The 17,544-nt window shown below is 45.7% G+C and overlaps 1 protein-coding gene across 1 annotated transcript in view; it reads left to right on the top strand.

Annotated features, from left to right (window-relative positions):
- FCHO2 (FCH and mu domain containing endocytic adaptor 2) overlaps positions 1-17,309 on the top strand; it is a 724,395-nt gene extending 707,086 nt beyond the window's left edge. Inside the window, exon 26 of the mRNA XM_069224082.1 lies at positions 14,949-17,309. Coding sequence (XP_069080183.1) covers positions 14,949-14,971 — 23 coding nt within the window. The 3' untranslated portion in view covers positions 14,972-17,309. The remainder of the gene's footprint in view (positions 1-14,948) is intronic.
- The last annotated feature ends 235 nt before the right edge of the window (positions 17,310-17,544 follow it).

Genomic DNA, 17,544 nt, shown 5'->3' with positions numbered 1-17,544 from the left:
ATAAGTAAAGGTTAGTTTTGAAGGTAAGTAAAACACTTACAAGTCTCAGGTTTGGGGCATAGGCAGCCCACCGTTGCGGGTTCAAGGCAACCCCAAAGTTACCACACCAGCAGCTTAGCATCAGGTGCAGAGGTCAAAGAGGTGCCCAAAACACATAGGCGCCTGTGGGGAACAGGGGTGCTCCGGTTCCAGTCTGCCAGCAGGTAAGTACTTGTGTCCTCGGGAGGCAGACCAGGGGAGTTTTGTAGAGCACCGGGGGGGACACGAGAAGGCACACAAAGTACACCCTCAGCGGCACAGGGGCGGCCGGATGCAGTGAGCAAAGCAGGCGTCAGGTTTTAGGTTGAAAACAATCGAGAGACCCGGGGGTCACTCTAGCATTGCAGGCAGGTACAGGGGGGGCTTCTCTGGACAGCCACCACCTGGGCTAGGCAGGGGGTCGCTCTTGCACTGGAGTTCGGTTCCTTCAGGTCCTGGGGGCTGCGGGTGCAGTGTTGTTTCCAGGCGTCGGGTCCCTTGTTACAGGCAGTCGCGGTCAGGGGGAGCCTCTGGATTCTCTCTGCAGGCGTCGCTGTGGGGGCTCAGGGGGGTCGTCTCTGGTTACTCACCGGCTCGCAGTCGCCGGGGAGTCCTCCCTGAGGTGTTGGTTTTTCTGCAGTTCGAGCCGGGGCGTCGGGTGCAGAGTGGGAAGTCTCACGCTTCCGTCAGGAAACGTGAAGTCTTTGAAAGTTGCTTCTTTGTTGCAAAGAAGTTGCAGGTTTTGAACAGGGCCGCTGTTCACGGGAGGTTCTTGGTCCTGTAGTTCATGGCAGTCCTCTGAGGCCCTGTTTTCGAAGTCGGAGACAGGCCGGTAGGGCTGGGGCCAAAGCAGTTGTCGTCTTCCTCCTTCTCTGCAGGCTTGTAGGTCAGCAGTCCTTCTTTCTTCAGGTTGCAGGAATCTGATTTCCTGGGATCTGGGGAGCCCCTAAATACTTAATTTAGGGGTGTGTTTAGGTCTGGGAGGGCAGTAGCCAATAGCTACTGTCCCTGTGGGGAGGGGGGCACATCCCTAATCCTATTGGGGGAATCCTCCAAACTCAAGATGGAGGATTTCTCAAGGCAGGGGTCACCTCAGCTCAGGACACCTTAGGGGCTGTCCTGACTGGTGGGTGACTCCTCCTTGTTTTTCTCATTATCTCCTCCAGCCTTGCCGGCAAAAGTGGGGGCAGTGGCCGGAGGGGCGGGCATCTCCACTAGCTGGGGTGCTGTAACAAAAGGGGTGAGCCTTTGAGGCTCACCGCCAGGTTTTACAGTTCCTGCAGGGGGAGGTGAGAAGCACCTCCATCCAGTAGAAGCTTTGTTCCTGGCCACAGAGTGTCAAAGGCACTCTCCCCATGTGGCCAGCAACATGCCTGGTGTGTGGCAGGCTGGCAGGAACTGGTCAGCCTACACTAGAAGTCGGGTATGTTTTCAGGGAGCATCTCTAAGATGCCCTCTGGGTGTATTTTACAATAAATTGCACACTGGCATCAGTGTGCATTTATTGTGCTGAGACGTTTGATACCAAACTTCCCAGTTTTCAGTGTAGCCATTTTGGAACTGTGGAGTTTGTGTTTGACAAACTCCCAGACCATATAATCTTATGGCTACCCTGCACTTACAATGTCTAAGGTTTTGCTTAGACACTGTAGGGGCATAGTGCTCATGCACATATGCCCTCACCTGTGGTGTAGTGCACCCTGCCTTAGGGCTGTAAGGCCTGCTATAGGGGTGACTTACCTATGCCACAGGCAGTGTGAGGTTGGCATGGCACTCTGAGGGGAGTGCCATGTCGACTTAGTCATTTTCTCCCCACCAGCACACACAAGCTGGCAAGCAGTTTGTCTGTGTTGAGTGAGGGGTCCCCAGGGTGGCATAAGACATGATGCAGCCCTTGGAGACCTTCCCTGGCATCAGGGCCCTTGGTACCAGGGGTACCAGTTACAAGGGACTTACCTGAGTGCCAGGGTTGTGCCAATTGTGGAGACAAAAGTACAGTTTAGGGAAAGAACACTGGTGCTGGGGCCTGGTTAGCAGGGTCCCAGCACACTTTCAAATCATAACTTAGCATCAGCAAAGGCAAAAGGTTAGGGGGTAACCATGCCAATGAGGCATTTCCTTAAGTTAGGAATCACCCTGGACCTATGCCATAAGTATCATCTAATTCTGTGCACGTCATGATAAAACCTCCCTTGAATAGGTCACCTACAATGTGTATTCCCAGTTCCAACCATGGATCTAAGGAATGTTGTGTATGTAGTTTCCTTGCACCTGTGATATCTGGCAGTGGAATTTTAGGTGAGTAAGGCGGAGTTATGTTTCTTCCACATAAGTAATGGCTCCAGCGCGTACGAGCCACTTCCATTAGGTTGTTTCCTCGCAGGGGAGGGGTTGTGTAGTCCTGTAACCATGCAAGCACGCTTATCCTTCCCAGACTTTCACGCACTGGCAATGACTCCGCTGTGGGAGAGTTCTGTAGCAAGTGAAGCTGCCACTGCAGTTGCGCTGCTGCATAGTTCAGCTCATAATTTGCCCAGGCCCCCCTTTGTGACCGGGTGATGTGCGACAGTGAGTGTGACTCGCCTCCAACCGGTTCCCCATATTAATTCCACCATCAGGCCATTCAGGGTCCTGAAAAAGGATTGAGGCACTACTAACAGTAGTGCAGTAAAGAAATACAGCAGTCTGGGAAGTATGATCATCTTTGCAATAGCCACTCGTCCCAAAGGTGACGGTGGCAATGACTGCCAAAAATGTAAGGATCCCTTAATTGCGCGCATTGCACGTCCTAAGTTGCCCTCCAGTAAGTCTTCTTTAGTATAACAGATTTGAATGCCCAAATACTTAAAAGTAGAATGGCACCGTGGCAGCTTATGAACTGGAAGAGCAGGCCACAAGCTTCCCGGTATCGGAGTCAGTGGGAACAAGCAGGATTTCGACCAATTTACATAAAATCCAGATAATTCCCCAAAGTGATGTAATAATTGTAAAAGCTCCAGAAGGGACGATGTGCATTTATTTAGATTCTCCAACCTTCTCTTTAATTGGAGCTACTTGTGATCAATGAAAATCCTCCTGAGCTACTAGTAGTAAACACATAGACCAGGTTTACATTCATGGCAACCATATATACGATTGCCAGCAGCGATCACCTCCATGCATCGGGCATAGCAGCCCTCAATGTGAAAAAATGCTTTGTCAATATGGAATGCCTCTAAATGGGTAATACATAAAAGCCATAGATGCAGTCCTCCTAGTGCCAAGTTAATAAAATTGATGATGGTCTCCCCAACACTGATTTTTATTACTCAAATATCGGCTTCAAATGTATTTTGGAAAATAAACCTTTTTCTCCAAACATCAGCTTATTAATTCTGAAATAGACATTTTCAGTGTTGGTGTATGTATAATAAATCAACCGAGCAAAAGCTTCTAATCTGATACAGACTTCTAGCTGCAGATTCTTTACCTTAGAATTTCCTGGTGTCGGCTTGGAATCCGGAATTTTTTGCTGAGCAGTAACCTGCACATACCGCCGGGTGGTGTCGTTTGGATCTGCCAGCATCGTTCGGCTACGTGTGGCATCGTCAACGTCTTTGGAGCCATCTATGATGTCACAGTCACCTATAAAGGCTCCACCCCGGCACGCATCCATCAGTTCTTTTCCTTCTGCAGTGGTTAAGCGCAGGTCCGGACCGAGCTACCGTTTGCCTTTTTTGGCAAGCCTTTTATGACCTTTTTGTAGAGTTTTTTTCGAAGTCTGTGCGAGATGTCATTGAGAAAGACGGGGTTCAAGCCATGTGGTGCATGCCATTGCACCATGTCGGTGATGGACCCCCGCCAGATATGTCTCTGGTGCCTCAACAGAGACCATGACTCGAAGTTGTGTTTTCCGACTGCTTGTCCATGGCCCCAAAAGCTTTGAGAAAGCGATCTCTGAAGCTCATGGTGGCCTGACAGTCGACGTCAGTTGGCGTGAGTCCTAGGAGGTCACAGTCCTGCTCAAGGAGGAGGGCACGGGACTGCTCCAGGAGCCCCAAGTCCTCTTCTTCGCACTTGAGGTCTTCAGGGCACTCGGGGGAAGAGGCACAAGAAGAAGTCCAAGAGGACTTCGACTTTGCTTTGCCCATCGGCCGACAAGGCAACTCAGGAAGGTCGACGTTCCATGCACGGTTCTGTGGAACCGATGCCAGGGCTGACTTTGCGTCTCGCCCTCACCCCCCATCCGGGAGCCATAGCAACCCCTGCCCAACTTAAATAATTTTACGAATCCATGCTACTCGTATTTGAGCAGGCTGCCCCTGCTGGTGAGCCTTCGGCCCCCGTACGGTTGGCAGGGCCCCCATCGATTCCCAAATCGGCGGCTTTGGCCCAACGCCGTTGGTGACCCCAGGATTCGATATCAGATCTGGAACAATACTAGATGCACACAGTCGACCTCTGGCATCGGTCCAGATGTTGACGCTCCCCCCACCTCCCCGCCGCCGATCGGCGGTGCAAACCCCATCCTCATTCCGGATGACCCAGAGCCGGATCAACTTTGTACGATGCAGATTCTGACTTCAACAGTGCCGACAGGGCCCAGATTAGTGCCTGAAGCTTATTTCGAACAGCCAGGCACAGGTGAGGAATGGGAGGTGTCTGAAGACCCTTTAGAATATGGATTGGAGCATGTGGACTGGTATGAGTATCTAGGGGAAGCTACTGGACTGGATACTTCTCCAGATACTGGCATGCCTTGACCTCCTTCTGTGGCCACGGAGGAGGGAGCTTCATATGCCATGGTGGTGTGTAGAGCAGCCGAGGTTTTGGACCTAGAGTTGCCTATGGTGCCGGTCAGGACTAACATCCTGACAAAGGTGCTTCAGCTGGGGGCTTCCACATCGCCACCGATGTTACCCTTGCACGAAGCCCTCACTGATGTCCTGCTGGGGACATGGTCCAAACCTAGCACAGGGGCTCCTGTAAATAAGACAATCGGTCGCCGCCATCGACCAGCTCCTACTGATCCTAGTTTCCTCTCCCAACACCCACTCTGGAGAGCTTGGTGGTTCAGGCCTCCACTTCCCAGGTCCTGGAGGGCATATGGGACACTCTCACACAAGCCGTCAAGGATGGGAGAGACGCAGCCAAGTTTACAATTTGGTGTGGTTTGGACACGATTGACTCGCTGGGCAGGGCGATTTCATCAATAGTGGCCTTCAACGCCACGCCTGGCTTTGTACTTCTGGGTTTTCGGGGGATGTCCAGACAAACCTTATGGACATATCCTTCGATGGCTCACGCCTTTGTGGAGAAAAGGCTGACTCAGTGCTTGAGGCTTTCAAGGACTCTCGGGCTACGGCCAGATCCTTGGGCCTCTCGGGCGCCAGCTCGTCGGCAGTCTGCCTTTCACCCCTTTTGAAGCTTCAGAATGGTTGGGGTACCCTCAAATCAGCCACTGTCCTCCATCATCTCAGCATCCAGTGCAAGGATGAGGTCGTGGTACCTTTAGACCAAGAGGTTCTAACCAGAGGTCGGCCACCACCCAGCCCCCCTCCTCCACAGTGCACAAGTCCTCTTACTGAGGTTCTGCAAGACCACCCGCGTCCAGTTGGAGGATTCAATTTCATCTCCCTCACTGGCGGTCCATAACATCAGAGAAATGGGTCTTTCCCTCCCTCTATGCCTCCATTAGAAGAACAGCTGATGGAGGATCACTTGATTTTGCTCCGCGAGGAAGTTATGGCTCTCTTGGCCAAGAGAGCTATAAAAAGAGTTCTGATGTCAGAATTAGGCAGTAGTTGTTCTCCCTGCTACTTTCTGATTCCCAAAAAGAACAAGGGTCTTCGCCCGATTCTGGGTTTGCGGGACGTTAATCTCTTCCTCAAAAAGGATAAATGCAAGATGCTCACTCTTGCTCAGGTCTTGTCTGCCCTAGACCAAGGAGACTCAATCGTAGCGTTGGACTGTGCAGGATGCATATTTTCACATCCCCATCCTGCCTGCCCATAGGCGCTTCTTGCGTTTTAAGGGGGGCCACGAGCACTTTCAGTTTATCATGCTCCCCTTTGGTCTCACTAGTGCCCCTTTGGGTGCTTACCAAGGTGATGGCGGTGGTAGCAGCTCATCTGCGCAGGTTAGGGGTTTCAGTCTTCCCCTACCTCGACGACTGGCTGTTGAAGGCTCCTACGCTCCAGGTTCTCGTCACCCATCTTCACACTACGGTGGACCTCCTGCCTTCACTGGGGTTCACTATGAACGTGCTAAAGTCACACCTGACTCCCTCTCAGAAGCTCCCTTTCATTTGAGCTGTAATGGGCACAGTGCTGTTTCTGGCTTATCCTCCCGAGCAGCGAGTCCAGGATATTCAGGTTATGATACTGATATTTCGGCCTTTATCCTGGATTTCAGTGAAACAGACTGAGGCTGTTGGGACTCATGGCTTCCTGCATCCTGTTAGTCAAGCATGCCAGATGGCATATGGGGGCTCTGCAGTGGGGCTTGAAGTTCCAGTGGGCACAGCATTAGGGGAATCTTATCAACATGGTTCAGATCTCGACAGAAACTGCAAAAGACCTACAATGGTGGTTAGTGAACTGCGAATGGGTCAGAGGCAGACTCCTCTTCCTTCCCCAGCCAGGTCTTACAGTAGTGACAGATGCGTCACCTCTGGGATGGGGCAGCCATCTGGGAGAGTTGGATATCAGAGGTCTCTGGTCTTCGGCAGAATCCGGACTCCATATCAACTTACTGGAGTTCCGGGCGATCCGACTGGCATTGAAAGCATTTCATCCTGTTGTAACAGGGAAGATAGTGTAGGTGTGCACAGACAACACCCACAATGTGGTACTGCAACAAGCAGGGCGGTGTGGGGTCGTGCACCCTTTGTCAAGAGGTCCTCCATCTGTGGACATGGATGGAACAGCAGGGCTTAACCCTGGTGGTTCAACACATGGCTGGTTCTCTGAATGCCAGGGCGGACAAACTCAACTGTTGGTGCCTAGCGGATCACAAATGGTATCTCCACCCGGAGGTGGTGCAGGGACTCTTCCAGCAGTGCGTAGAGCATTGGTTAGATCGGTTCACCTCGACAGAGAACACGCAATGTCAGCAGTATTGCGTGTTGGAGTTTCCAAGGCAGCAATCGCTCAGTGACGCTTTTCGTTGCAAGTGTAGTTCAGGCCTCCTGTACGCCTTTCTGCCCATACCACTTCTGCCCAGAGTTCTCAAGAAGTTCAAGAACGACCGGGCCTAAGTAATCCTAGTGGCTCCGGATTGTGCACAGAGAGTCTGGTATCCGGAGCTTCTGAAAATGAGCATCTATCCTCCGATCAAGCTGCCACTTCAGGAGGATCTTCTGTTGCAGCAGCAGAGGAAGGTTCTCCACTCGAACCTTTCAAATCTACGCCTTCATGCGTGAAGATTGATCGGCGGCAGTTGCCGGCTTTTGACCTTTCTTCCGAAGTCTGTAAAGTCATTTTGGCAGCCAGGAATCCCGCCACTTAAACAGTAAACGCCTGCCATTGGAAACACTTTGTATATTATTGTACAGAAAGGTCTATTGATCCTCTTTCTGCTTCTCTTTCTGATATCCTTCTCTTTATACTATCCCTTGCCCAGCAGGGTTCTGCCTGGGGTACTCTCAAGGGCTATCTTTCTGCATTATCGACAGCCTGATCAGCCTTCACTTTCGAAAGTCCCATTGTACATAGATTCCTCAAAGGGCTTGTACATATGTTTCCCCCATGCCCTTTGTTATGCCCCAGTGGGACTTAGATCTGGTCCTCACATTTCTTATGTGTGCTCCCTTGGAGCCCATACACAACTGTCCCCTCCGGCTGCGCACCATCAAGACAGCCTTTTTAGTGGCAATAACATATGCCAGGAGGGTGAGTGTGATGTAGGCTCTTTTCCAGGCCAACGTATCTCACCATATTTTTAGGCAAGGTGGTTCTCAGAACTCGTGCCTCTTTCCTTCCCAAGGTGGTGACCCCATTTCATCTGGGTCAGAACATTATCCTGCCCACCTTTGCTCCACTGCATCCCTCTAAAGAAGAGGAGCAACTCCACCGGCTGGACCCAAAAAGAGCATTGTCGTTCTGCCTTGACCACACAAAAGAGTTCGGGGTAGATGACCAATTCTTTGTGCGTTACGTGGGAGCAAAGAAGGGTCGGGCAGTGTAGAAACAAACCATTTCACAGCAAATCAATGCACTAACCACCTCCTGCTGCTTCCACACACTCCGCACACTGAAAAAATCCTTCAAATGGATTCCCCCAGAGACCAGGAAGACAGTCACCCATGCACTCATCAGCAGCAGACTGGACTACGGTAACGCCCTCTACGCCGGCACCACACTCAAACTCAAACGCAAACTCCAGAGAATCCAGAACACAGCCACACGCCTCGTCCTTGGCCTCCCCCACCACGAACGAATCTCACTGCACCTCAAATCCCTTCACTGGCTCCCCATAGACAAGAGAATCACTTTCAAGATCCTCATCCACGCACACAAATCCCTCCACAACATCGGCCCAACCTAGAGTGAACTTCCACACTCCCACCCGCAACCTCCGATCAGCTACAATCCCCTGCATCAAACGAACCACCACAGGAGGCAGGGCCTTCTCTTACCTCGTCCCCCCATAACCTGGAACTCCCTCCCCACCAACCTCCACAAAACCAAAGACCTCCTGCTCTTCAGAAAAAACCTCAAGACATGGCTGTTTGAACAGTAACCCCCACTCACTCCCCCCCTAACAAGCGCCTTGAGACCCTCACGGGTGAGTAGCGCGCTCTATTAAATTTTTTGATTGATTGATTTCAAACTGGGTCGTTCTCTGTATCAAGATCTGCTATGCATTTGCCAGTAAGCAGCATTCTAAGGGCTTAAGGGCCATTCTACCAGGGACAAAGCTGCTTCCACTGCCCTAGCTCGGGGCGTTCCAGTCCTGGATATCTGTTAGGCATCCTTGCACACGTTTGCAAAACATTACTGCCTGGACAATCAGATATGGAGATAAGGACACTGCACTTTCGGTCGTACAGGGCTTTTAGTGTAAGTAGAGGTATCTGCAGCCGACTGCCAGGATGTTATGGCTTGCGTATCTATTCTAAGGTAAGGAATCTGCAGCTAGAAGTCCCTTTCAGATGAACAAGTTACTTACCTTCGGTAACACATTATCTGCTAGAGAGACTATCTAGCTGCAGATTCCTTACACCCACCCATGCCTCCCCGCTCTGCGGATAAGTCTAGTAGGGTTAGGGTTTATCCCTCTTAGGGTCCTAGTTTTGCACAGATGAACTTTTGGTTCTATCCATGAGACTGCGCTTCTGGCGTTGAAGTTTGTGGGTAAAAGAACTAATGTACACCCACTGGGGTGGTGCCTTTATAGGCAAGTGTGACGTGACAGACTGCTCCAACTACGCTGACGACGCCACACAGAGCCAAACGACGCCCGCGGATCCGAATGACGGCACGCGCAGGGTACAGCTCAATAAAAAATTCCAGATTCCATGCTGATGCCAGGAAAATATAAGGTAAGGAATCTGCAGCTAGATAGAGTCTCTACCAGATAATATGTTACCAAAGGTAAGTAACTTGCTAATTTAGTTCACTTGGCTGCACACAGGAGAGCTACTCACAGGCAGCTGTAGAGCTACCAGTAGCTCATGAGCTATTCGTTGAAGAAGTCTGGACTAGAGTGTACTTTCTACCAAAGGTTGTGACTCCCTTTCACGTTGACTACTTTATCACATTCCCAGCTTTCTTTGCTCCCCCTCAGTCCTAGAAAGAGGAGAAAATATTATATTAGCTGGATCTCACGACATCACTGAGCCTTTACATCGATCACACCAAAGATCATCGGATGGACTGTCAGCTCTGTGTGGAGCTCACCATGGCAGAGAATCGCAAGGCTGTGCAGAAGAGGACACTACCCAGGTGGATAGTCCTCAGCATCAAGATCTGCATTGTGCAGGCCAAGAGCAGCCCCCTCAGGGTTTGAAGGCTCTCTCCACCAGAGCCAAGGTGTCTGCTACTGTGCTGGCACACTGAGCGCCTGTCCTTGATATTTGTGAGGCTGCTGCATTGTCATTACTGCACACGTACACAAAGCCCTACTGCCCTGACAGCCAGGTCAGACGGGAAGGGCCTTTTGGCTTTTTGCTCCTACATGAATTTGTGGTCTGAGTCTTTCCACAGACACACCACCAGGGGGGGTGATGTTTTTGGTATCTATTCTAAATGTGAAGAATCTGTGGTTAGAAATATACATCAGAAGAACATGTTACTTACCTTTGGTAATGCCTTTACTGTAGATGCTCTACCTAACTGTAGATTGCTCACCGCCCTCTCACATCCCTAATCTGTTGAATGGACTATTTTTGGTCTAAAATGCTTCCACTTTATAAATCTACACACTGGTACAAAAAGTAGTCTTTGGGCTCTGTCTCCTAGGTTTTGGACACTGCCCAGAAAGAAAGTGGCTTCAGCATGCTTGGGTGGCACCTATATGAGGTTCAAGTAGTCACTTTCGGGGCAGACCACATTCAACACAGAGCCAGACAACACAGCTTACCTGTTCATTGACGGGCTATGCTTAAAAATCTTCCAGATCCAGTCAAGCGCCTAGGGATATTAAAAAGGTCAAAATCTGTGATTAGATAGAGCGTCCACAAGGAAGAAGCTTACCGAAGAGAAGTAACTTAGGGGCCTGATTTAGAGTTTGGTGGTCTGGGTTCACCGTCACAAACGTGATGGATATCCAGTTCACCTTATTACGATTCCCATAGGCTATAATGAGATCTTAATACTGCGAACAGGATATCTGTCACGTTTGTGACGGTGTAACCCCTTTCGCCAAACTCTAAATCAGGCCCTTATTCATCGGTCTATGGCTCTAATGTCATTTAGAAGCAAATTGTTCACAGCATTTTATGATCTACGTGGGGAGCCATTGTTGGTTCCCTCAACAGAGGTGCTGCTACTTCTCTGTGTTCCCCCCACACCACTCTCAATGCCTATACCATGTTCAAAGAAGGCAAGTTGTCTGCAACCCGCACCTGTGTACATATGTACCAGGGTTCTTACTCCAGTGAAGAACTGTCTTCCATTCATGGAGAGCTGTAATACGTGTCTGGTTGAGTCTGGTAAGCTGCTTCCTTTAGTGCAATACTAATCTTCCTGATTACAAATGGCCTGGTGTTCACACGCTAAGATATCCTATGTGCTGGAAAATCTGTTTGCTGAATTTGCATGAGCATCAGGCTAAAAGAGCAGTCCAGTCAAACTCCTCACCTGATCCCATCCTTCAATACAGGTGGACTATGTAACACTGCCACCCCACTGACCACCGTCCCCCTGCTAGATCACAGCCTGCCCTGTCCCCTAACATTCTTCCTATCTTCTCCATATGCCCCCATACCACAATGGGATGACTAAGTGAACTGGTTCATAACACCTATCAAATTAGATATGAGGCACTTGTATTAGAGCAATAGACAACTGCAAATTTGAAGGGGTCAGTCTAGTAGAAGAAATTGAGTTAACTCGAGGGAGCTTAGATGGAGACACCTTGGTTTTGGACATACAATTAAAATCCAAGGCTTTGCCATCTAAAGCTGACTGGCTGGCTGGTGGTCAGACAGTATTAATACTTTGATGGTACTGGGCAGCTGGTTGGTTCATTCAGGATTTAACTTCTGCAGCTCACTTTCTGATCTTGGCACATAACATGCACCACCACTACATCCACAGAGGTCCACATATGCTTCTGTCTTAACCACGGTTATCTTTAGATTGTCTACTTAAAAATATCTCCAGGAAGGAATCTTTGTACAGGTTGATCAAAATGTTTTGTTCAGACTCCTGAGTGCATGGGGAAAATATCTGACAATTTGAATGACATTGGGAGTGAGGGTGATGAAGACACTGGGTAATAATTATTATGTATGACTGCAGAATACAAGTGTGCAGCTTCCATTGAGCTTGAGTTCCACACCCAATACAGTGGGCCATCTGATGAACTTGTTACTTTGTTATAGCCATTTAATATTTTGCTGATTACTGAATGAAAGAGAGATCATGAGTTCATTCCCATTCCTAAGTTAGCTGTTTCTAATGGATACTGCTGACCTCAGATTTATCATCTTTTGAGACTCCTCAGACATCACACGATCTGGAAACTCTTGCCTTAGCCCTTGGGAAGTGGTGCCATCTGCCCTACCTCTGGACATGACAAGACAACACAGTGATGCATATATGTCCCACTGTGCACAAGGTTGTAATTTCCCCTTTTTCCATGCTCTACATGGATCTAGAGCTTACCGCCTTCGATTTTCAAGAACTGATATTTTTCTAACTAAAACATTTTGTCAGTGTGTAGGAATGTCCCCCCCAAACCACAGTTTTAACCGTGCCATACATAGATGTCTGTCACAGACCTGCACAATATCTGTCTTAGGTGACTTGGCACCAGGTCTGACTCCAAAATCGTGTAGTAAATGTCCCATGCTACACTCTATGGCCATCAGGGACCAAGAAGCTAAACTCTTTATTGTCAAGCATACAAAATAGGTTAAGCCCTGTTCCATGTCACAGTACTGTTCCTGTTCACCATCTGTGGTAGGTCTAACACAGAAGTAGAGAGACAAGTCAAACAGAAAGCTCCAAAAGTCAACATGGAGCTCTTTGCCTACTCAAAGCTCCTGCTGCCAGGAGAGGTTTCATAGTCAGCGTTGACAAGTAGATTATTCCTCTACAGACTGAGTTTTCTGATGTCCTTGTCTTTGTATTAGTGTTGGCCTGGCAAAGCTTTGCTGTGGGCGCTATTAAAGATAATTTGTCTGCCCTTTTGACATTACTTTGTTTTGCCTGATCAGCACCCCTTAGTCAAATTCCTGCGTCATAACCCGTTCCTTGAAAGGGCTTTTCTACTTATTTTCTTCTACCCCTTTTTTTGTGCTGCAGTAGGACCTCAATTTAGTTCTGACATTCTTCCTGTGTGCTCTTCTTTGTTGTTCCATGAGATGTTTACCTCTACAGATCACCTTTCCCATGGCACTAGCTTCTGCACTTTACTTTAATGAGGTGCAAGATGTTTCAGTATAGCCTCCATACATTGCCTTCTTCCCTAACAAGCGGATACTTAGAACTTCTGCATCCTTTCCCCTAAATGTTGTGTCACTCTTTCATGTGGGGTAGTCCATCAAGCTCCCCATATTTTCCTTTCTGAAACATCCCTTTAAGGAGGAGGAGAGGCTACACGTCCAGTTCTTAGCTTCGCCATTGATGGGACCAATAGCTCTTGATTAGATGTGCCAGTGTGTACAAAGGAAAGATGGTTCAAAAACAGATCTCATTGTGATGAACTGTCCTGTGAATCAAACTATTATGCCTTGGCCCAGAAGGACCCTTCTGAAGGTCTTTGGACTCAGTCCAACAGGTGTGACTGCAGTGACTACAGTCCTGGCTGATGGTGTCTCTACTATTTTAGGCAACTACCAGGCAGTCACATGGGCATCCTTCCATACTTTAACCAAGCACTATAGTATTGACTCTCAGGTCTGCAGAGAGTGTCATTTTGCTTGCATGATCTTGTATAAGTTGCCTATGCAATGGTATATAGTAAAAGCCCTAGAGCAATATATTTCCGTTGTCATAAAAGCCTAGCCCAGCCGGTTAATGTTTTAATTAAGTGTATAATATTTTATGAACTATTTATATTTCTTGGAGGGTGAATATTTATCATGAGTTCTGGCAGTCTCAATACTTTCCATATCAGTGTTATGAAACTAAACAACGATGGTGTGTGATCGGCCTTAGAAATCATCCAATGGCAGACGTACTGGTGATTCCTGAATCTCTACCAAATGCTTTTCCAAACTTACCACTGACTATTGCATGCAAAATAATGTATCCCATTGCGAAAGTGTTGTCACTTTATGCATGGCATTGAACTTGGTGAATTTGGCTTGTAATTTAAACAGATACCAGTGCTTGTGGCAGTGGAAAAGCAGTGGGCAATTTCCCTGGTCATTCAGAAGAACTTAAACAAGTGGTTGTATGTAGTATGGAATCTTCCAATTACATGACCCAGTCCAGGGTTGATTAGTCTGATTGGGTTACGAGGTGGTCTTGGGTATCGGGTGTCAGCATCAATCCAAGCAGAGCTTGACATAACCCATCAGTATAGACCAGACTCGCCAGCCATGTACATTATCAACTATGGCATGGGTCAGCATTTTTGTGAGGCAATCCTATTTCTAACATCTTCTAAGAATAGATGACCGACTAAGCTGAAGATGTTATTTAAGGTTTTGAATGTGCGATTGCCGGAGAAGGAGCCCTCCTCCAACATGTTACAGTCATCTTGGACCAACTGAAGCAATTCTTTTGGAAAACTGCTGCTAACCCCAGGTATACTTTTTCTTTAAAGATGATTTCTTGTAATTGCCATCCTTTGTAAAACTCCAAATCAGAAGTGTACAGGGGAAAACTGATAGGGTAAGTAAGGCAAATGTTGAAAAAGCATGTCATAAGACATGCAACCGGGTAAGACTGGAAAACAAGGTCTTACTCTATGTCCCTTCTAACTCTAAAAAGTAAAACACAGATACAAGGTACATTTTTAATATGAGGGCTCTTAAGGTATACATAAACTGAAAGTAAGGACTGGGTTTTGGTACCGATCATGGTACAACAAAACAATGTAACTATGGTATCTTAGGAAGGTTATTTTTCTGATTTTATTACTGCCACTCTTTCCAGTACAAGACTCATAGGAAGTAGGGTGAAAGAATATTGTAGACATGATGATGTAGTACAGGAATCATGGTATGTTTTTAAGGGAACGCCTAGAACAATACTGAGGCAGAAACAAGCAGATAAGCAGCAAATCTATTTATATATGCGGGAAATATAATTTAATTGTGCTTTATTTTGCAGGAAGATACATGGCAGACTGCTGATGATCCTACAAAATGTTACTGGATTGACAGCATGAAAGCTGATTCAAAACATCCTTGTTTCCAGATTGTACCATGACATGTATTGAGTACATGTATAATCTTGACCTTTATGGAAGCTAATTCTGTGTTTGTGCCAGCTAAAAAATACTTTAAATATGCACTTTTAAAGAGGTCCTTTTAGGGTGGATGATCTGCTTTAATCTATAGTAGCACTGAAGTGATCTTCAAAACTGTCTTAAAATGATATTCTAAAATATTCAGGAAATTTTATACATTTAAAGCTTTTTGCTACAAGGAAACCGAGCCTTTTTATGTTCGAAACATAATGTCATGTAAAAAACATGGCATAATAAGTGTTAACATGTACAGCAGACATTTATTGGGGGAGTAAGCACTAATCAGTATAAGCTTTCCATGTGATGTTTTACGACCAGATCTTTAAAAGGTGGCATGTTCTGCTGTTTCTATTCTGCACATCGCTGGACAAATCACACCTAAAAGCAACTTTTTAGACAGCACACAACTCCTCACCGTTAAAGTGTGTGGAAAATACGTGCCATAGAATATCCAATTTTTAATAAATATTATATTGTTTCAAAGTGCAATGTGTTACAAATGAGTTTGGAAAAAAGCTGAAATATATAATTATTTACTTTTGGAACTAGGTAGCTTTGTGACAGTTGTGATTGTTTTAATGAATTATTCTGTAGATTTAATTTATTTTTATATGAATGACTTAACATTTGTGCCTTTTAAACAGTGCCTCTGCTATTTTGTTTCATTAATGTGCCTAATTTACTTGTGCAAATCTAAATCTTGTTTATAGCAGATGTCTGCAAAATGAATACTTGTGTAAGTATGTTTCTGCATTGCACCAGTCAAATTCCTTTGATAAGGATTTAGAAGGGACGGGAGTTAGAAGTTGCTTTAGAGAATATGTTTTAAAGTACTGGGCTCTATTTTAAGGGGTAACTGCAATAGATGCAGCAATTATAAAGGGAAGTGCAGGACATTTGTATAAATGTTTTGTCAGAAAAGCATTTCTCAGTTGAGTCACCAAAGAACAAGCTGCATTTAAATATCCTTCAAAGAGAAAGTGCTCCATACTTCTTAAAATACAAATGCTAGTTCCCTTTGCAATGACTGTTAAATTATTGAAGCTTCACATGAGTTTTGTATGTGTCTAGTGGTGAATTTAAACGTGGAATTCCTTTGTAAGAAATTACAAATATAGAAGGGTTTATTTCAGAGGCAAGAAAAACTGCCATAAGTTTGTAACTACAAAGATGTACATTTCTGCATTATAACGAGGTCCATGAATTGTCATTATTTTTGTCATGTCAGTATCTAAACATTGGAAGGCGTCAGTACAATTTCTTTTAGGTCACTTATGCTGACTTTGTAACACCGCCATACTTTGGTGCTACCAAATATGTATTGATTTAACAAGTCATATCAATTACATAAAGAACTATTTCTTAGGAAAGGTAGAATTAGCCAACCCATGTGAAAAATGGTATATTAATGCGAACTATTAATTTTAACAGAAATAGTGTAATCAACATTGTTTTGTTTAGAATAGCTTGTATAAAACCACTATTTTTAGGTTTTTCTTTACATAATCCATTTTGTAGTTTTTATAATATATATGTAATGAAATGATGACCCACAGGAAACAGCCATGTTTTCATTGTTAAGCAGTACCTACTGAAAGCCTTTGGTCTGATTGCAAAAACAAATAACATGTATATTTAAATTACAGCAATAATAATTACTTACTAAATTTAGAGTAAATGACAAGTTTGCCACAAAACATTTCTTTTATATGATCTTATATAAGTGATATATTGGAATTTTACTTGTAATCTGCTTTGCACTAAAACATGATTAACTCTGCAACAAATGTTTTTGTAACCAAGCAATAAATTGGAAATATTTGAAACCTTTTCAAAATCCTGGCAGAAATCAGTAAAAAGGCACCTTTGGTAGGTGGACAGTAACATTTTGAAGCTATGACAAATTGAATAGGCTTGTCAAAAATAATTTAGCAATGAAACATGCCATAGATACTGGTGTCTGAAATGTATGTAGCAAGCTGGTTCTTGCATATGTAGACAATGTTATCTTTGTAGATGCCTCTTATATGGAAAACACATTTGTACACACTGAACTGTAAAGTTTCTGCATTTTTATGTGAAGTTACTACTTCTGGTTGTGATGAAAACAATACACATGTATTTACCAAAACAACTATATGTAAATATTTTAGAATTTTCTATACAAATGTACATTTTACAAACAAAACCTCTGTAATAAAATGTAATATATATATAATTTATCAAGCTGGTTTATAGTTATATTTGTATCTTTGTCAAGGAGATCTTCAAAAATCATAAAGTATTGTCTTGATATGGGTTGAAAACTTCTCTAACATATTCATTATCTAAAAAGTATTCATAGGCATCAAACTAGGCATATAAAAGTCTACTGCGGCACCACACTACTGTTGAATCCCGCAGTGCTAAAGCTGTGCATCAGGTTCAATCGGCAAATCTAATTGAACACTTATGGGT

The sequence above is a fragment of the Pleurodeles waltl genome, chromosome 1_1, assembly GCF_031143425.1.
Source record: "Pleurodeles waltl isolate 20211129_DDA chromosome 1_1, aPleWal1.hap1.20221129, whole genome shotgun sequence".
Classification (NCBI taxonomy): Eukaryota; Metazoa; Chordata; class Amphibia; order Caudata; family Salamandridae; genus Pleurodeles; species Pleurodeles waltl.
Note: the sequence above shows the minus strand (reverse complement) of the source record. Positions and strands in the feature narration are given on the sequence as shown.